The sequence below is a fragment of the Leucoraja erinacea genome, chromosome 1, assembly GCF_028641065.1.
Source record: "Leucoraja erinacea ecotype New England chromosome 1, Leri_hhj_1, whole genome shotgun sequence".
NCBI classification, from domain to species: Eukaryota; Metazoa; Chordata; class Chondrichthyes; order Rajiformes; family Rajidae; genus Leucoraja; species Leucoraja erinaceus.
The window spans coordinates 84,887,190-84,905,292 of NC_073377.1; the positions used below are offsets into that span (position 1 = coordinate 84,887,190).

Below are 18,103 nucleotides of genomic sequence, written 5' to 3' on the forward strand. Positions count from 1 at the left end.
AACATGTTAAATTAGTAAAGTTGCTTTGAGGTCTTACACCACCTTATGGCTTACTAATTTTAGAGCAATTACTAAAATAAAGTACGAGGACAGCTTTATGACAAAAAAGATTAATTAAACAATGTTCCTTTGTTGTAGATTCCAATTCAGATGACTTTGACCCTGCTTCAACTAAAAGCAAGTACGACTCAATGGATTTTGATACCTTGCTGAAAGAGGCCCAGCGAAGCTTGCGTAGGTAACAGACACCAAATGTGCTAAATGTGGAGAGAGCTGCAGTACCTTGCAGGCATCCTGTCATGTACCATTAAAGAACTTGCATTAGTCATCTTGGGATTTTATCCCTCTTTACACCCTGTACAAATGAAGTTTACATGAACACAGCTGCTGCAGTGTGTGAGGAGAGTTGAAGGATGTTCAACTTAAATGAAAAGGAATCCAAAAGCAAACGTACAGACAGTAGACTAGTGATATTTTACATGTGGTATTTAAATGATATTCTGATTGGTGGAATATGCAGCTTGTTCAGCATTTTTTCTGACATTTGGATGTGGTATTACATTATTGACAAGAGTTGGGATAAATACTTGGGGTGTTTCAAATATTTTATTTACTAAATGCTAAAATGTAGTTACAGATTTACTAATGTTAAACTGAGAGATTTTTATTTTGTGTAAATATGACAATGTTTGTTTTTTTTGTTACAGCTATGCACTGTAAATGCAGCCTTCTTTTAAATAATTAAAACAAGAATGTAACCATAAGTTAAACACTAGTGTACAATAATATATTTAGAAAATTAGAGAGGTACAAAGCTGAGATGGGTAAAGTAGTCTGTGTGGCACATGGACCAATGCTCATTTCCTACAATGTAGCTTTACAATGACCTTGCAACTGATCAGCTTTAAAATGAATCAGGTCACCACTTCCATTGCTATGTTTAATCATTCAAGGTGCTTTTTATTTTTTTGTCGTTCACAGTAACTTAGATGAAAATTAATAAATAGAAGAATAAAATGAAAACATATTCATGATTTGCTTCTGATTTCAAATTATAATTACAGACCACTGTATATTGATTAAAATATTATAGTTATCACACAAATTCCATCTATTTTAGAGGAAATCTTATGGACAGATAAGTTATCAAGTTCCAAATTTTCTAAACTTCACCATTTGTTGAAATAAGGAAGTGGATAAAAATGTTGCCATTGATGCTCCAATGCACTATTAAATGTGATAAGCAATAGATGTCCAATGCACTATTGACACGCATTGTGAAACCCCAGATAATTTTAGAACTGAATATCAGGACAGGAAGACACTGTTAAGTAGCAGCTAGCAAAGGTGAATTTCTACCCCAGAATTTGCGAGATATGTACCACGTCATCGTCTCCAACAGCAGCTACACCTAAGCTCTTTTAGATTTACACCTCTCGCAGGTGACAGTTTTATTTATTTGTCCATCTCCACTTTGTATTGAGTGATCTAAATGTCTGCCATTGGAAAATTGTCTTCATATATTTGGTAAACCAAACCGAGTTGTCAACTTTGTAACTATATACTAATAGCAATATAAAGGTTTTTGACCTAATCATTCATTCGCCGTGGTATCACTGGTCTTTTATCTCTGCTCGCACTATTATTAGAAATAGTTTCAGGTCTTTTAACTCATTTTATCATATGATGCCAAACTGAGGTTTACATTTTCTTCCCTGGATTTTGAATATTCTCTTCTTTATTGTAATAGTAAGATTGTAAAAATAAATATAAAAATAGCAATAAATGTTTATTTTTAAAGATCTAATTTTAGCATACCATGTTGTGAAGTGGAGGATCAGGCACATTACCCAGCTTCTTTAGGTGCTTGTTGTGTGTTTCAAGAAATGTTAGAATTCTAACCTATAACAACTACAGTATTTCATAGTTTTTTGTGTAGCAAAGGCTAACTTAAACAAAATAAGTGAAACTGTGTGTTCGTAGCTAATGTTAGTTCTCAACTATTCTTTATAACTTGGGTAATGATGTTTTGTTCTGTCTGGCAAACTTGATGAGGATTTTAATTGTAAAATAAAATTTGCTCTGTACAATAACTAGAATAGCAATGTATTATATCACTTGATTATTCTTAATTTTAATTAATTTCTGAGGACACTGTGCTGTTAGGTGTGTGGGTGAAAATATATTAGTTGATGGAACTGTGCTGACCAGGAAATGTGAGGAGGAACATCTATGTGAGTTCCTTTTTACTGACATTTCTAACTGTAATGTGTGGTTGAATCATTGTATAGAATTACTGTGATTTTTTTTAATGTGCAGTTTTCATCAACCTCACTTAACTAATAAAGGGAAACAATGTTTCAAACACTTCCCTGTGTGCGTAATCATCATACAAATCAAATCTGCATAAACTATTGTAATTTTCATATAATTTATTGTAAAATGCAAATGAATCGGAGGATTAATAATTGATTCCTTAAACAACAATTTCAATTTATAATCATCTTTAACATACCAATAGGTCACAAATGCTTCAAAAACTTGGTACTGAGCCACATAAGAAGATATCATATTATATGTAGATTTCGCATGAACAGATGTTTCTTAAAAATATAACTTTAAAGGAATGTCTTCCATGACCAAATAAAAGTAGAAGGCTGAGAGTTTTACGGAGGGAATTCTTCAATTTAAAGGCTTTGGCAGTTGGAGGCATCTTGAATGCAAACATTGGAACTTTAAAATGAAATGTCTAGAAACCTGTTTTTGTTTTGGTGTTACAAAACCCTAAATCAATTTTACCCAGAGTAGATTGAATTTGAAAATATTTGGGGTAAAAACACAAATTGACAAAATTGGACGACTTCATGCCACAGTTCAATTTCAGTTTGGTTTATTGTCACGTGTACCGGGGTACAGTGAAATGCTTTTGCTGCATGCTAACCAGTCAGCAGAAAGGCAATACATGGTTACAAACGAGCTATACACAGTGTACAGATACATAATAAGGGAATATATATAACAGTGGCAGACACACTACAAGGATCTCAATTTCCAGGCACTGCAAGTTTAGTCTATTACCGACATGCATGAGAGCATAAATGACTGTCATGGAAGAGGCGCAAAAGAAGTAGACATGCTCCTGATTTACTTGTGATTCGAAGAGACACTCTGTTAACACCAGGGCAGCTTCAGAACAGACTGCAGAGTCCTCAAATATTAACCAAGTACAGGAGAGTGTACTAAAACTAGCAGGGAGTGCACTTAGCTGCTACTTTTTCAAAAAGTTACTCTTTCAATAGGTGCCTTAGTGATAACAATGGTCAGACATGTGCTGCAGAAAGGACAGAGAGTTTCAGGACCATGTGATATGAGGAAAAATATGTCTATCTGCAAATAACTTATTCCCAGAGAGTCTTCAATGCACCACTTTGTACCTGGATTTCTTGGATGAACATAATCTTTGTCAATGGTATCTCGCACTATGTCCAACAGATTGCTCTACGCAGCTGTGCATCTTTATTGTAAAGGAAGTTACACAAATATGTCATCATGGAGGAATTTCTTTTTTTAATTTTAAGGCAGAGAAAGTTCCCATTCCCTCAGATATTATGAATATATACCAGTCCTACTACTGTAGGCAGCGTTAAAAAATCCATATAACATTAGCGGAATCTCTCCATTACTAGAAAGGTGAAAGTAATCATGAGAAAAATCATTTGATGCTGAATGCCGGGTTTCCTGGCAGTTCCCATGCTTCTTTATCTTGAGGCAGTGCTCTTGGCCAGGCGTTACTCGCAGAGAACACTGCCCTTTGAGATGGATCCTGGGCTACTAGGATTAGGTTCCTTTCCATGACATCACACCAGTCAGCATGTCTCCAATGACTCTTACCAATTTCTACAGATGCACCACAGAAAGGATTCAGCTTGGTATAGCCCCTGCTCTGTCCCAGATCGCAAGATCAGACAGTTGTGAACCTGGCCATCGCACAATCTGGACTCTTCCCGCATTGACTCTGTCTACACTTCATGCTGCCTTGAGAAAGTAGGCAGCATAATCATGGACCAATCACACCCTCATCATCATTGTTTCTCCCCTCTGCTGTCAAACAGTAGATACAAAAACCTGAAAGAGTGCACGACAATATTCAGGAACAGCTTCTTTCCTGCAACAGCTTCTTTCCTGCAATCAGACTCTGGCACAGTCTACTAATGTGCTGAGGATGAATTCCCGATTTCACAATCTACCTCGTTGTGGCCCTTGCAATTTTTTTTAAATCTGCACTTTCTCTGTAGCTGTAACACAACATTATGTTTCTTTTTTTCTTGCACTACCTTGATGTACTTATGTACTGTGTGATTTGCCTGGAGAGCACATAAAACAAAGTTTATCAGTATATATTAATAATAATAATAATAATATAATAATAAGTTTATTTATATAGCACATTTATAGTCAATTTTCATTGACCCCAAAGTGCTTTACATAATTTAAAAATCAGTTCCATATAAAGCATAAAGATGGGTTAACAAAATAATAAAATGCATGAACAGGACACAACATGTAACATAAACATCCACCACAGCATTCATCACTGTGGTGGAAGGCACAAAAATTTTTGTCCGTCCTCCTCCATTCCCCCCGTATGCTGGGCCGTGGACTGCAGGGCCGGCGGTCGAAGCTCCTCTCCAGGGGTGATGGTAAATCCATGCCGAGCCCGCGGTAGAAGTTATCCGCGGGCCGGCAATGGCGGCTTCTTCTTCCCCCGGGTCCCCCACGAGGGATCCCGGGCTGTAGACGCCGCAGCAGCTGGAACTCTGCAGACCGCGCGCGGCTTCAGGCTGCGACTTCAGGCTGCCGGCTGCCCCGGGCCAGTGAAACGGAGCACTCCCCTCCGGCGAGCCCCAGCGAGGGCTCACCCGCTCCACGCCGAGTCCACGCTGCGCCTGCCGCTGAAGCCCTGGGCACGTCTCCGGGAAAGACCTTGCCGATCCTTGATGGTAGGCCACGGGGGAGGCGACCTGGAAAAAGTCACCTCTCCATGGAGGAGGCGACCAAAGCGGTTTCCCCCTTACACCACCCCCCACACAAAACACAAAAAAAAACACTAAATACACACTTTAAAACATACTAAAAATAAGAAATAAAATTGAAAGGCTGACGCGCTACTGCCATGGCTGCCGCCAGAACAGCGCCCCCTTCAACCAATTGGTACAGGTGACGATAATAAGTCAATGAGCCACTGTGTAGGAAAGAACTGCAGATGTTGGTTTAAATCGAAGGTAGACACAAAATGCTGGAGTAACTCAGTGGGACGGGCAGCAACTCTGTAGAGAAGGAATGGGTGACATTTCGGGTCGAGACCCTTCAGCCTGATGTCAGGGGAGTGGGCGGGACAGAGATAGAATGCAGTCGGAGACGTTAAGACTGGTGGGAGAATTGGGAAGGGAGAGGGGATGGAGAGAGAGAGGGAAAGCAATGGCTATTTGAAGTTAGAGAAGTCAATGTTCACACCACTGGGGTGTAGGCTACCCAAGCGAAATATGAGGTGCTGTTCCTCCAATTTGCGCTGGGCCTCACTCTGACAATGGAGGAGACCCAGGTCAGAAAGGTCAGATTGGAAATGGGAAACACACCATTTCTGATTTAATTCTTAATATCACACACCATTTCTGATATTATTACTTCCGTCTCTCTGCTCGCTAAAGCCTCCAACCTTATCGTTCCCCAGCCCTGCACGGCTCGACTTTATCTTCTGCCCAAAATCCACCAACAGAACTGTCCTGGCAGATCCATTGTTTCTGCTTGTTCATGTCCTACCGAATTAATTTCCACGTACCTTAACTCCATCCTATCCCACCTGGTCCAATCCCTCCCTACCTATATCCAAGACACCTCACACACTCTTCGTCTCTTCAATTACTTTTGTTTTCCAGGCACTGAAATTTATAGCAAGCTGGTGCAGGGATTTTACAGTGCCATTTTCAATGCTCCACAACTTTGCAAACAAAAGCAGCAGTCTGTGCTTGAGGAAGAGCAAGTCAAAGACTTGAAGGCCAAGAGCCTTGAAACAAATGTTGAAGATCAATGGGAGGCAGCGGCAATGAAGGCTGCTGGGACTGTTCATGCCATAAATGATTTTCTGATTTAATGACTTACATAATTTGCCTCAACATCTCTATAATTCTTGATGAATAGCTATTTGTTTGAAGCACACTGATCTCTGTGGAAAATGCAGCTTTCTCCGAGGATCTCAATGCTGCAAGTGTAAATAGTGGTTGAGAACTTGTACACATTGGACTGCTGTTTAGCATTGATGGTGGATATTTATTATCATAGGCAATGGAGTTGAGGCTAATGCACATCACAATATATTGATCGAATTAACATGCAATAAGTAGGGAGATTAATGTTTCAGGAAAATAAAGTTTGCATTCATTAAGCAAAGAAAAAAATCATCATTAAATGTATTTGACATCATTGAACCAAGTGACTTCTTGTAAACACATGAAGCCTGAGTGATAGAGGTGCCATGTTTCACAACAACAGGATATCGGCATTGTGGTGTCACCCTGCCCTGCTCAAGCAATTGCTTCTGATTAATACTTGGAATCTCAAGAGTTAAGCGTGTTTTCGCATGCAAAATGAAAGCTTCAATGAGAATGGGCAACTTTAGAGCAGATGTTTCATCTCACAATGTGATCTTGCTAATTTTCTTCAGCCTTTTTTAAGAGATCCCCCTAAAGAGGTTGCCACGATAAATATATTGAAGGACAAACCAAGATGGGAAAAGTGATCTGGACGTAGGAAACACTTTAGCTTTGGAGGTCTGACTGGGACTTGTCTCAGCAACCCAGGCCCAACAGCACTCAGTGATATGTGTTGAGCATGGCCTATTTGGCTTTGAAAATAATTATATCTTGGGGCTCTGCATGGACTGAGCTGGGCTAACATTTTATAAATTAAAGCACTAAAGCTCAACACGTTATAAATAAGAGCATGTGTGAACTCACCTCTCTTCTACCAAAGCAGAAACTTGTTCCACATCACACTACTCTTCACCTTGCTGCAGCAGTGTAATGCACTGACGTCAAGAGGATTGAAGCCAGCGGGCCTCTGGTCTGCAGGTTGAAATGAAAAAAGCATAGTGCTATGCCCTCAGATGGTCGCATTGTTGTCAAAGCAGTCCATTGGTAAGCAAGTTCAAGACCTCACAAGACCAACTGTTCACATCCTGCCATGGCTATTCATCTGATGCTCTCAGGCCAAGTTCTGTGCCTTCCACCACAGTGATAAATGCTGTGGTGGATGTTTGTGTAAAATTTTTATTGTGGTTGTGTGTTCTTTATTACTGTACCGCTGCTGGCAACCCAAATTCCACCGACCTTGGTTGTGTGGCAATTAAATTATATCTATCTATCTATATCAACACCCCACAGCGTACCATCCTGGACCACTCCATCAAACTGGGCTGAGTGGCCCGGTGCTGTGTGTCTGGGCTGGGAGAAAATCTTGCATGGCAACAGTTAGGTTGGGTCGAGTTAAGGGGCTGTCCTACTGCGGAGACCTAATTGGCGAGTTTAGGAGAGTCATGTTGAAGACCTCCTTCGATTATGTAGAAGACCTCCTTCGACCATGTTGAAGTCTATCTACAACTACCTTCGACTACCTTCAATTACCTTTGACTACACTTGATTACCTATGAATAACATGCTGACCTACCACGACCTACTTCAACTAAACCTACGAATAAAAAATATACAGAATTTTTCCATGGCGACATTTACTTGGGGGCATTTTTCAGTATGTTGAAAAATATGCCGCGACCTAGCTGAGGCCTCGAGTACGCGGGGGCTACTCTCGAGCATGAAGGAGAGTAACCTAGGTCCTCGTGTCGACCATGCTGTGAGTATGAGTCGAGGGCAAACTCTTCTAAATTCGTCAATTAGGTTGCCGCAGTGGGACAGCCCCTTTAGGTGGGAAAAACAATTGTTAGACATCATGTTTGGGTTGGGTGTTAATGCTATACCCATTGCAGATCTTTAGGTCATACTCATCGATTGCTAAAAAAAACACAGTAGCTGAGGCATCAGTCTAAATTATTTAACAATCATATTCTGTGCTGCAATGAGGCAATCATTTTTATTTGAAAAGTATCTCATACTTTCAAGCAGGAATAAAGATTTTCTTTGAACATGTTGACATGAGATGTACGACATTAGCAACCTTCCTAGGTGAGTCATCACAGGTTACATAGCAATGCCACTAGCTGACACAACAGTATGAGTTATGTTTGTAAAATGAAGCATGTTATGTGCCCTAAATGAGAATGGATTTGAAATGCATCCAAGTCTTGAAAATTGTTTGCAACTAAACAAAATCAAATGACATATAAATGGAAAATTATGTCAATTGTCTACCAAGTTATCTTCTGACCACTGAGCAGCTGGGTTTCAATGATCAACTATTGCATCATTGTATGCCCAGCCACCTGATCTCTGAGCCTGCAGACTGGCTACTGAACCTTTTGTCTCTTTGTATTAATGCCTGCACAGAAACATTGGAGTCTTGCAGACACTAGTAACTCACGTGGCCACCAAAGTGGATCGAGGAGCTTGGAGTAAATACCTCATTTAGGGTGAACAGCAACCAGATGTGCGACTAACCAGGTTTCAGCATCAGAAGAATCTTGAAACTTTATTTTCTAATCTTCTAAGGAGCTGCTTTATTAACACACTGTCCACAATAAAGTTATTTTTAATGTTTATATATCCTGGAAAAGAGAGAAACTTCGGCAGTATTTGGGCTAACTTCAGACGGCTAATTCTGGCCAAATGAACGGGCAGTCTAGGATAGTAAGTACTGTTAAGGGAGGCACTTGAACAACCATGGTGGGAGGTGAACTGTTGGTCTTGTGAGGTCTTGAACCTGATCAATTAACTGGGTAGAGAATAATGCAACAATCGGTGGGCATCCACACCACACCACCATTGTTTCAACCTACAGAAATGAGGTTGAGCAAGCTACCAGATTCTGAATCACAGGTGTCCGTGCAATGCTGTCTTCACTCCTCCACTCCTCTTGATGTTGGTCCATTAGCTATTGCAGCAGGACTCCGCTCATGGTGAAGAGCAGTGTGATGGGGGGGGGGGGGGGGGGGGGGGGGGGGGGGGGGGGGGGGGGGGTTGGAGTGCATTCATGAATGCCATATCCCTGTTTGAGTGGGAGAGATGAGCACATTTTAACTTCATTGGCACGCTATACATGGTGACATTTTGCATGCTTTGTGTATGATATGCAAAACAAAGAATTTCACTTTGACATGTCACATGCGATAATAAAGTATCGTACATTCATTCAGTTATCACTCACATGTGGCCACTCTCCCCTCATGCAGCAGAGCAATCTGCTGAAGTGCAGCATCTCTCTGTGGAGGACAGTTCGATGATGATGGTAACAGCCCTTAGCTCCTGTACAACAGTGAACTACTCACTGGTTGCATCTCTATTGAGAGTTGAATGTGATCATGAATGGCATCCAGCTATTCAATGTGGACAGCAATCTGCTCATGAGTTTCTTCTTTCTGCTCAATGGGTTTGTCAGGTTGCCTGATAGTGGTAAATCATTGTTTCTAATGAGCTTTGGGTTGCTCATCTGTAACATAGACCTCTGGAAGGTTCAGGGTTAAAATACATAGAAATGCAATGACATTGCGAGACCTCTGTCTCACTTCTGTCTAGTGGCTGTTGCTTGAACCGTTAGTCAGTATGTGATGGGGTTATAACCTTGCAAGGATTTTTTGGGACACTTTCAAGTGAGCTCCTCCATTAGATTCCTTTTGCATTATTCCAGACAAAAACCCACTAGTTCCTGGATTACTACTGTGCATCTACCGTATGAGTGTATTTCTCTTGACAGCAGTCCCTGAGATAGTTCTGTGGGGCTCCAGGTGCAATGACTCAGTGCGATTGTCATCACGTTCCTCCTCTCTCCAGATTGTGCATACACTTCGGCTGTCAGCTGCAGTGCCTCGTGTTCCTCCACCCCTGGGACCTGATGCTGTGCTGAGGAAAAAAAGAGGAGGGCCTCTCTCATCCCCTGCAAACACAAAGCAGAAGAGAGTTTTACATGAAATTTACACCCAAAACATACTAAACATGATAAAGGTGGATACATATTGAAGAAGTGGGCATAGTAATCACAGTGAAACATTGTTAATGAGCTTGCAGGCAGAAGTTGTACAGGATCTGCCAGAAAGCTTGATTCAGCCTTAGTGGATTTCTGTCCATGAGTGGGGGAACAATTGTCTCTAGCCTGTGACATGTTTCTCTTAAGTACCCTCTGACATTCAGGTGACCTTCCCAGGCCCCTACGAAGCTTTTCAAAAAGGGGGTTGGCATGACAGGATTACAAAAAACTTAATGTGAAATAATGTGCGCGCTGCGCACATCACGAGCGCGAAGCGTGAAGTCCCTCGATGCCGGGATCCAGGGCCTGCTTAAGGGCCCTGGAAACTCAGGGGTTTTAGATGCTTTCTGATGCATTCTGAGCCTTGTTTTGGAGCATTTTTGCACCAAATCTATGACCAATATTTCAGAAATTAACAGGAATCTGAGTGGTAGCTTTTTCACACAAAGGGTGCTGGGTGTATGTAACGAGCTGCCAGAGGAGGTAGTTAAGACTGGGACTATCCTAATGTTTAAGAGACATTTGGACACGTACAGGGATAGGACAGATTTAGATGGATATGGGCCAAACGCGTGTGAGTGGGACTAGTTTAGATGGGACATGTCGGTCGGTGTGGGCAAGTTGGGCTGAAGGGCCTGTTTCCACACTGCATCATTCTATGACTAAAAAATGAAGAAGGAAAATGCATGTAGATAAGTAGAGCAGATTTGAAAGAGGAGTGAAATGTAAAGGCAGAGAGAGGTTTATGGTTGGAAAGGAACATAGGAAAGGAGGGGGGAGAGTGGGCTTGGGCAGATGGGTGAAGGGAAAATAGTCACAAAGTGCTGGAGTAACTCAGTCGGTCAGGCAGCATCTGCGGAGAATTTGAATAAGCGACGTTTCACAGAATGCTGGAGTAACTCAGCGGGTCAGGCAGCATCTGCGGAGTATATGAATAGGTGACATATCACAGAGTGCTGGAGTAACTCAGTGAGTCAGGCAGCATCTCTGGAGAAAAGGTATAGATTATAGTTCCGGTCAAGACCGTTCTTCAGTAATATTCATGATGTGCCACGCATAGACATTCCTGAATGTTACCCAAACCATCATGAGCTACTTTGTTACAGTGCTTGCCCTCTCCTAAAATGTCTCTGCTGCCTTGGGTGATGCAGGACAGGACACAAGCTTTGGGACATGGTGTGAAACTGTTGCTGCCTGTCCTAGCCTGGTAAAAACATGGATGGAGTGGATTTGGAGAGGATGTTTCCACTAGTGGGATAGTCTAGGACCAGTGGCCACAGCCTCAGAATTAAAAGACATTCCTTTAGGAAGGAGATGAGCAGGAATTTCTTAAGTCAGAGGGTGGTGAACTGTGGAATTCATTGCCACAGACAGCTGTGGAGGTCAGGTCAATGGACATATTTGAGGAGGAGATTGATATATTCTTGATTGATATGGGTGTCAGAGGTAATGGGGAGAAGGCAGGAGAATGGGTTTGAGAGGGAAAGATAGAGTCATAGAGTGATACAGTGTGGAAACAGGCCCTTCGGCCCAGCATGTCCCATCTGCACTAGTCCCACCTGCTCACATTTGATCCATATCCCTCCGAACCTGTCCTATCCATGTACCTGTCTAACTGTTTCTTAAATGTTGTGATAGTCCCTGCCTTAACTACCTCCTCTGACAGCTTGTTCCATACACCTACCACCCTTTGTGTGAAAAACATACCCCACAGATTCCTATTAAATCTTTTGCCCTTCACCTTAAACTTATGTCCTCTGCTCCTCGATTCACTTACTCTGGGCAAAAGACTCAACCATATCTATTCAAATCATGATTTTATACACCTCTATTAGATCATCCCTCATCCTCCTGTGCTCCATGAAATAGAGTCCCAGCCTACTCAACCTCTCCCTATAGCTCTGGCCCTCTAGTCCTGGCAACATCCTCATAAATCTTCACTGTACCCTTTCCAGTTTGATGACATCTTTCCTATAACATGGTGCCCAGAACTGAATACAATACTCTGAATGCGGCCTCACCAACTTCTTATGCATCTGCAACATGACCTCCCAACTTCTATACTCAGCCTGACCCACTGAGTTACTCCAGCACTCTGTGAAACGTCACAGAACAGGGCAAGATTAGCAAGTTTGCTGATGATACAGAAGTGAGTGGTTTTGCAGATAGTGAAGATGGTTGTGAAAGATTGCAGCAGGATCTGGATCAATTAGCCAGGTGGGCAGAGGAATGGTTGATGGTTGCATGGTTCCTTGAAGGTCGTGTCGCAGGTATATCAGGTGGTCAAAAAGTATTTTGGCACTTTGGCCCTCATCAGTCAGACTATTGAGTATAGAAGTTGGGAGGTCATGCTGCAGTTGTATAAGACGTTGGTGAGACCGCATGTAGAATATTGTGTTCAGTTCTGGGCACCATGTTATAGGAAAGATGTCAAACTGAAAAGAGTACAGAGATCCCCATCCTGGATCAGTCCAATCAGGGTTGTGTCATCCGCAAACTTGAGAAGCTTGACAGTGGTGTCTGTGGAGGTGCAGTCATTGGGTGTGAAGTGGTGATCGGAGTGGGGTGGGTGTAGAAGGGCCCAGTCTTTGCAGACTGAGGTCAGGCTGTGAGTGGGTGTGAAGTGTTGGTTGGGGTGGGAAATGCTCCAGTCTTTTCATACTGGAGTCTTGCCTTAAGTAGGTGTGAAGTGGTGAATGGGAAGGAGAGGGTGCAGGGGTCTGGCTGTGTTGGTTGGGGAGGGGGTACCAGGGTTACGTTTCTAATTTTCAAGCCTGCAGTAAAACTCATTCAGGTAGATCATCAGCTGATGATTGTCCATGGAGCGGGGGGCTTTCCTCTTATAGCTGGTGATTTCTTGCATGCCCTTCCAAACTGAAGAAGAGTCACTAGCTGAGAACTTACTCCTCAACTTCTCAGAGTACCTTTCCTTGGCAGCTCTGATTCCTCTTCTCAGCTTTATCGATTAGGCTATCTTTTAACTCTTTGATGATTAGGCTATCGGCTTGACGCAAATTTGCCCCCCCCCCCCCCAATCTCAAAATGGAAATGTTACATCTGTATATAACGATCCCATTAAAATGTGTATTTATGTCACAAACTATGGAATTCATATTTTTCAGTATTGTTATCAAGGAAAAGAAAGCAGTTCCAATTGTTTGATATTATTTGATATTGTTTAATATTATCCATATGGAGGAGAAAATATAATAGCTCTAAAACCTACCTTAATTTTGCAATCTCACTCAAGATAATCCCCCTTTCCCTCTCCCCTCCCCATCTCTCTCTCCTCTCCCTTCCCCTCTCTCTCTCCCCCTCTCACTCTCCTCCTCCCCCCTCTCACATCCCCCCCTCTTCCGTGCGGGGAGGGGGGGTGGGTGAAGATGAAGGTGGCGCGGGGCCCAGCGGGGGCCCAGCGGGCGGGGGGCATGATGGTGGCATGGGCCCAGTGGGGGTGGCGGAGGCCCAGTGGGTGCCATTGGGGGTGGCGTGGACCCAGCGGGGGTGGCGTGGGCCCAGCGGGGGTGGCGTGGGCCCAGCGGGGGTCAGCGAGGTTGGCGTGGGCCCAGCAGGGGTGGCGTGGGCCCAGCAGGGGTCAGCGAGGTTGGCGTGGGCCCAGCGGGGGTCAGCGAGGTTGGCGTGGGCCCAGCAGGGGTGGCGTGGGCCCAGTGGAGGTGGCGTAGACCCAGCAGGGGTCAGCGGGGGTGGTGTGGGCCCAGCAGGGGTCAGCGAGGTTGGCGTGGACCCATCAGGGGTCAGCGGGGGTGGTGTGGGCCCAGCAGGGGTCAGCGAGGTTGGCGTGGACCCATCAGGGGTCAGCGGGGGTGGTGTGGGCCCAGCAGGGGTCAGCGAGGTTGGCGTGGACCCAGCAGGGGTCAGCGGCGGTAGCGTGGGTCCAGCGGGGGTGGCATGGGTCCAACAGCAGGGGTGGCATGGGCCCAGCGGGGTGGCGTGGGCCCAGCGGGGGTGGTGTGCGCGCAGCTGGGTTGGTGTGCGCCCAGCGGGGGTGGCAGGGGTCCAACGGGGGGGGCATGGGTCCAACGGGGGTGGCGTGGGCCCAGCGGGTGTCAGCGGGGGTGGTGTGGGGCGAAGAAGGCTGTGAGCCCCGGCGGCGGGAGGAGGCGAGGGGAGCAGGCCTCACCGCAGCGGCGTCTGGTGTTGGGGTTACAGCCGTTGGGTTCAGATTCAGCCACTTCCGCCCGGTGACGGGAGAACAGAGAACTGGCCGTTTCCAAAATGGAAACGTTGATTTTTTTTTTTTTTCGATTTTTTTTGGTGACTTTTTCTTAGAGGGAAAAAAAGGGGGGTGCGGTCGCTTTCCCCTTCCTCATGCCTTCCTCATTCTATCTCTGACACCTCTCTCCCCTCTCTCAATCTCTTTGTCTCCATCACGGGGGGGGGGGGGGGGGGGGGGGCGCAGATTGTCAACCGACATCTACTACAAACCAACTGACTCCCACAGCTACTTTACTACACTTCCTCCCACCGCAGCCCTTGAGGAAGGACATTCTTGCTATTGAGGGAGTGCAGCGTAGGTTTACAAGGTTAATTCCCGGGATAGCGGGTCTGTCATATGCTGAGAGAATGAAGCAGCTGGGCTTGTACACTCTGGAGTTTAGAAGGATGAGAGGTTATCTTCTGAAGAAGGTTATCAGTCTGAAGAAGGGTTTAGGCCCGAAACGTTACCTATTTCCTTCGCTCCATCAATGCTGCTGCACCCGCTGAGTTTCTCCAGCATTTTTGTGTACCTTCGATTTTCCAGCATCTGCAGTTCCTTCTTGAACACTATCCCTTTCTCCCTGTTTCTCTGTCTCCACCACACAGTTGCCAGGATGAATTTTTCCACCACAGGGCATTCTTCAGTAAATGTGGATTCCCCCTGCTGTTGTGGATGGAGCTCTGCATGCTTCTTGGTGCTCTTGATACACGGGCTCAAGGCCCACAAAGCCACCCTGAATGCACCGTCTCCAGTTGAAAGTTCATAGACTAGAGGTTTGCAGACTCAGTGAGGTGCTGGAATTTTTCAAGGAGATTTTGAACACATTCTTGAATCTTTTCCACTTCTATTCTAAGCAATGACAGAGGTTAAAATAGAGTGTCTGGTTCGGGAGTTTGGCATCAGGCATCTGAGCAACCTAGCTGCCCAATGCTGCTGCCTAGGTGTAACTGGAGCCCCGATGTTGAGAATGTTGGCCTCAAAGAGGATACTGGTACTGGTTTGCTTATCCATGCAGTGACTATTTTCACTGTTTTCCACTCAGCAGCCATTCCACTCCATTCCCATTATGGAACTTGGGTATTCCTGGGGAATTGCAGTCTTTACCTCTGCTGCTTAACTAAATGAGTCGGAAAACTCTGACATGGATGTTGGGCATCCATGTATGTGTGGAACTTCCAGACATACATCAGATCAACAGTTGAACAAATGAATTCAATTTTTGATCCACAAGGAGTCCTGTCTTATTCAATGCCCAACCAGAAATTCACGTGCAGTCCAGTGAAGAAGCAGTCTGACAAATGTGGTGGCTTTTATCATTCAGTTAGATTTGGAGGAATCTGTTCTTGTCTGGAGTCTACTTGCATGGGAATGGCAAAATCCAGCTGTTCCCTTCCAGTAATGGCCACAGGCAACAACATTCAGACAGCTAATGGAGGAGGTTTCAGCTTGTCCAGTGCCGGTTGATAATTGCTTAACATAAACCATTCTAGTCTTATTTTAAAGTATTGTTTCAGGAGGAAAAAGGAATGCTTTCTATTTTGTATCTGCATTGTCACTCTTGTGGGAGCTTCCAGGTCTGAATAGCACAGGAAAATGCCTCCTCTCCTCTGCCCCTGTCTATGAATAGGAACTCTCCACTTCCAACATGACTGTTTTAATTTCTCTTGCTATCATAGAAACATAGAAAATAGGTGCAGGAGTAGGCCATTCGGCCCTTCGAGCCTGCACCGCCATTCAATGTGATCATGGCTGATCATCCCCAATCAGTACCCAGTTCCTGCCTTTTCCCCATATCCCCTATCTTTAAGAGTCCTATCCAGCACTCTCTTGAAAGCATCCAGAGAACCTGCCTCCATCGCCCTCTGAGGCAGAGAATTCCACACTCACAACTGTGAGAAAAAGTGTTTCCTCGTGTCCATTCTAAATGGCCTACCCCTTATTCTTAAACTGTGGCCCTGGTTCTGGACTCCCCCAACATCAGGAACATGTTTCCTGCCTCCAGCGTGTCCAAAACCTTAACAATCTTACATGTTTCAATAAGATAACCTCTCATCCTTCTAAACTCCAGAGTGTACAAGCCCAGCTGCTTCATTCTCTCAGCATATGACAGTCCCGCCATCCCGGGAATTAACCTTGTAAACCTACGCTGCACTCCCTCAATAGCAAGAATGTCCTTCCTCAAATTAGGGGACCAAAACTGCACACAATACTCCAGGTGTGATCTCGCAAGGGCCATGTACAACTGCAGTTTAATATTGGCTTGAACATCATAAGCTAGATAACCAAGAATGGTTTTGGCTTCTCATTTGGGGGCTATATTTGAATATCCTGGCCACAGAATGGGGCCCTGAACGGCATGGTGGTGCAGCGGTAGAGTTGCTGCCTTACAGCGCCAGAGACCCGGTTTGATCCTGACTACGAATGTTGGCGGCTGCTTCTTCTTCTTCTTCTTCTTCTTCTTCTCTTCTTCTTCTTCTTCTTCTTCTTCTTCTTCTTCTTCTTCTTCTTCTTCTTCTTCTTCTTCTTCTTCTTCTTCTTCTTCTTCTCTTCTTCTTCTTCTTCTTCTTCTTCTTCTTCTTCTTCTTCTTCTTCTTCTTCTTCTTCTTCTCCTTCTTCTTCTTCTTCTCCTTCTTCTTCTTCTCCTTCTTCTTCTCCTTCTTCTTCTCCTTCTTCTTCTCCTTCTTCTTCTCCTTCTTCTTCTCCTTCTTCTTCTCCTTCTTCTTCCTCTTCCTCTTCCTCTTCCTCTTCCTCTTCCTCTTCTTCTTCCTCTTCTTCTTCCTCTTCTTCCTCTTCTTCCTTCTTCTTCTTCTTCTTCCTTCTTCTTCTTCTTCTTCCTCTTCCTCTTCCTCTTCCTCTTCCTCTTCTTCTTCCTCGTCTTCTTCTTCTTCTTCTGATCACATGGTCTTTCTTTGAGTGCTCCTGTTTCGTGTCACAGTCCAAAAACATACAGTTCTGTAGGTTATTTGGGTTTGGTAAAAATTGTAAATTGGCCCTAATGTGTAGGATAGTGTTAGTGTGCGGGGATCGCTGGTTGACACAGACTCGGTGGGCCGAAGGGCCTGTTTCCACATTGTATCTCTAAACTAAATTAAAGTAAACTAAACCAAAATGCTATTATTTAAACCACTGAATCACTCAAGCTCCTACACCTCATGTTATACTTCAAATCTTCCATAAAATTCATGTTTGACATTCAGGTTTACGGATCCCCATGACACTGTGTTATTTTTTTTATTTCTTCTGAATTCCCTTTCGCCACACAACCATCAATTATTAATCATCATGCTCCCTATCGAAGCTGATGTGTGGCCATTCCCTCAATTTCACTTGCAATATTTCACAATCAATATTTTGATTGTTCAGTTCTTTATTTGTATTATACCACGTAGTCATCTGCGTCTTATCAGATATCACCTTGGTGCAGTAACCTAAATCTTCATGTTTTTATTTTATAATTCACATTGATGGAATAAAGAATTCAGTCTACTTTTCGCACTGGAATAATGGCCATCACAGTTGAACGCTGATTAATCTACTTTTGCTTTATTTGCATAACTATTCAGCGACATGAACACAGATGGTGGCAGATTGCCTACAGCATCTATAAGAGTATCATTAAAATGTGCTTTTGCAATAAAATCGGGAAACAAGTTCTAGATACATTTCTGCATCTATCAAGCCTTGTGCATGATTCTG

General features: G+C 43.9%; 1 protein-coding gene across 3 annotated transcripts in view; it reads left to right on the forward strand.

The window, feature by feature from the left end:
- Positions 1 to 2,366, forward strand: part of ppargc1a (peroxisome proliferator-activated receptor gamma, coactivator 1 alpha) — a 569,866-nt gene extending 567,500 nt beyond the window's left edge. For all 3 annotated transcript variants that reach the window (XM_055638229.1, XM_055638246.1, XM_055638238.1), the window contains exon 13: positions 139 to 2,366. In XM_055638229.1, coding sequence (XP_055494204.1) covers positions 139 to 242 — 104 coding nt within the window. In that variant the 3' untranslated portion in view covers positions 243 to 2,366. The remainder of the gene's footprint in view (positions 1 to 138) is intronic.
- Positions 2,367 to 18,103: the final 15,737 nt, after the last annotated feature.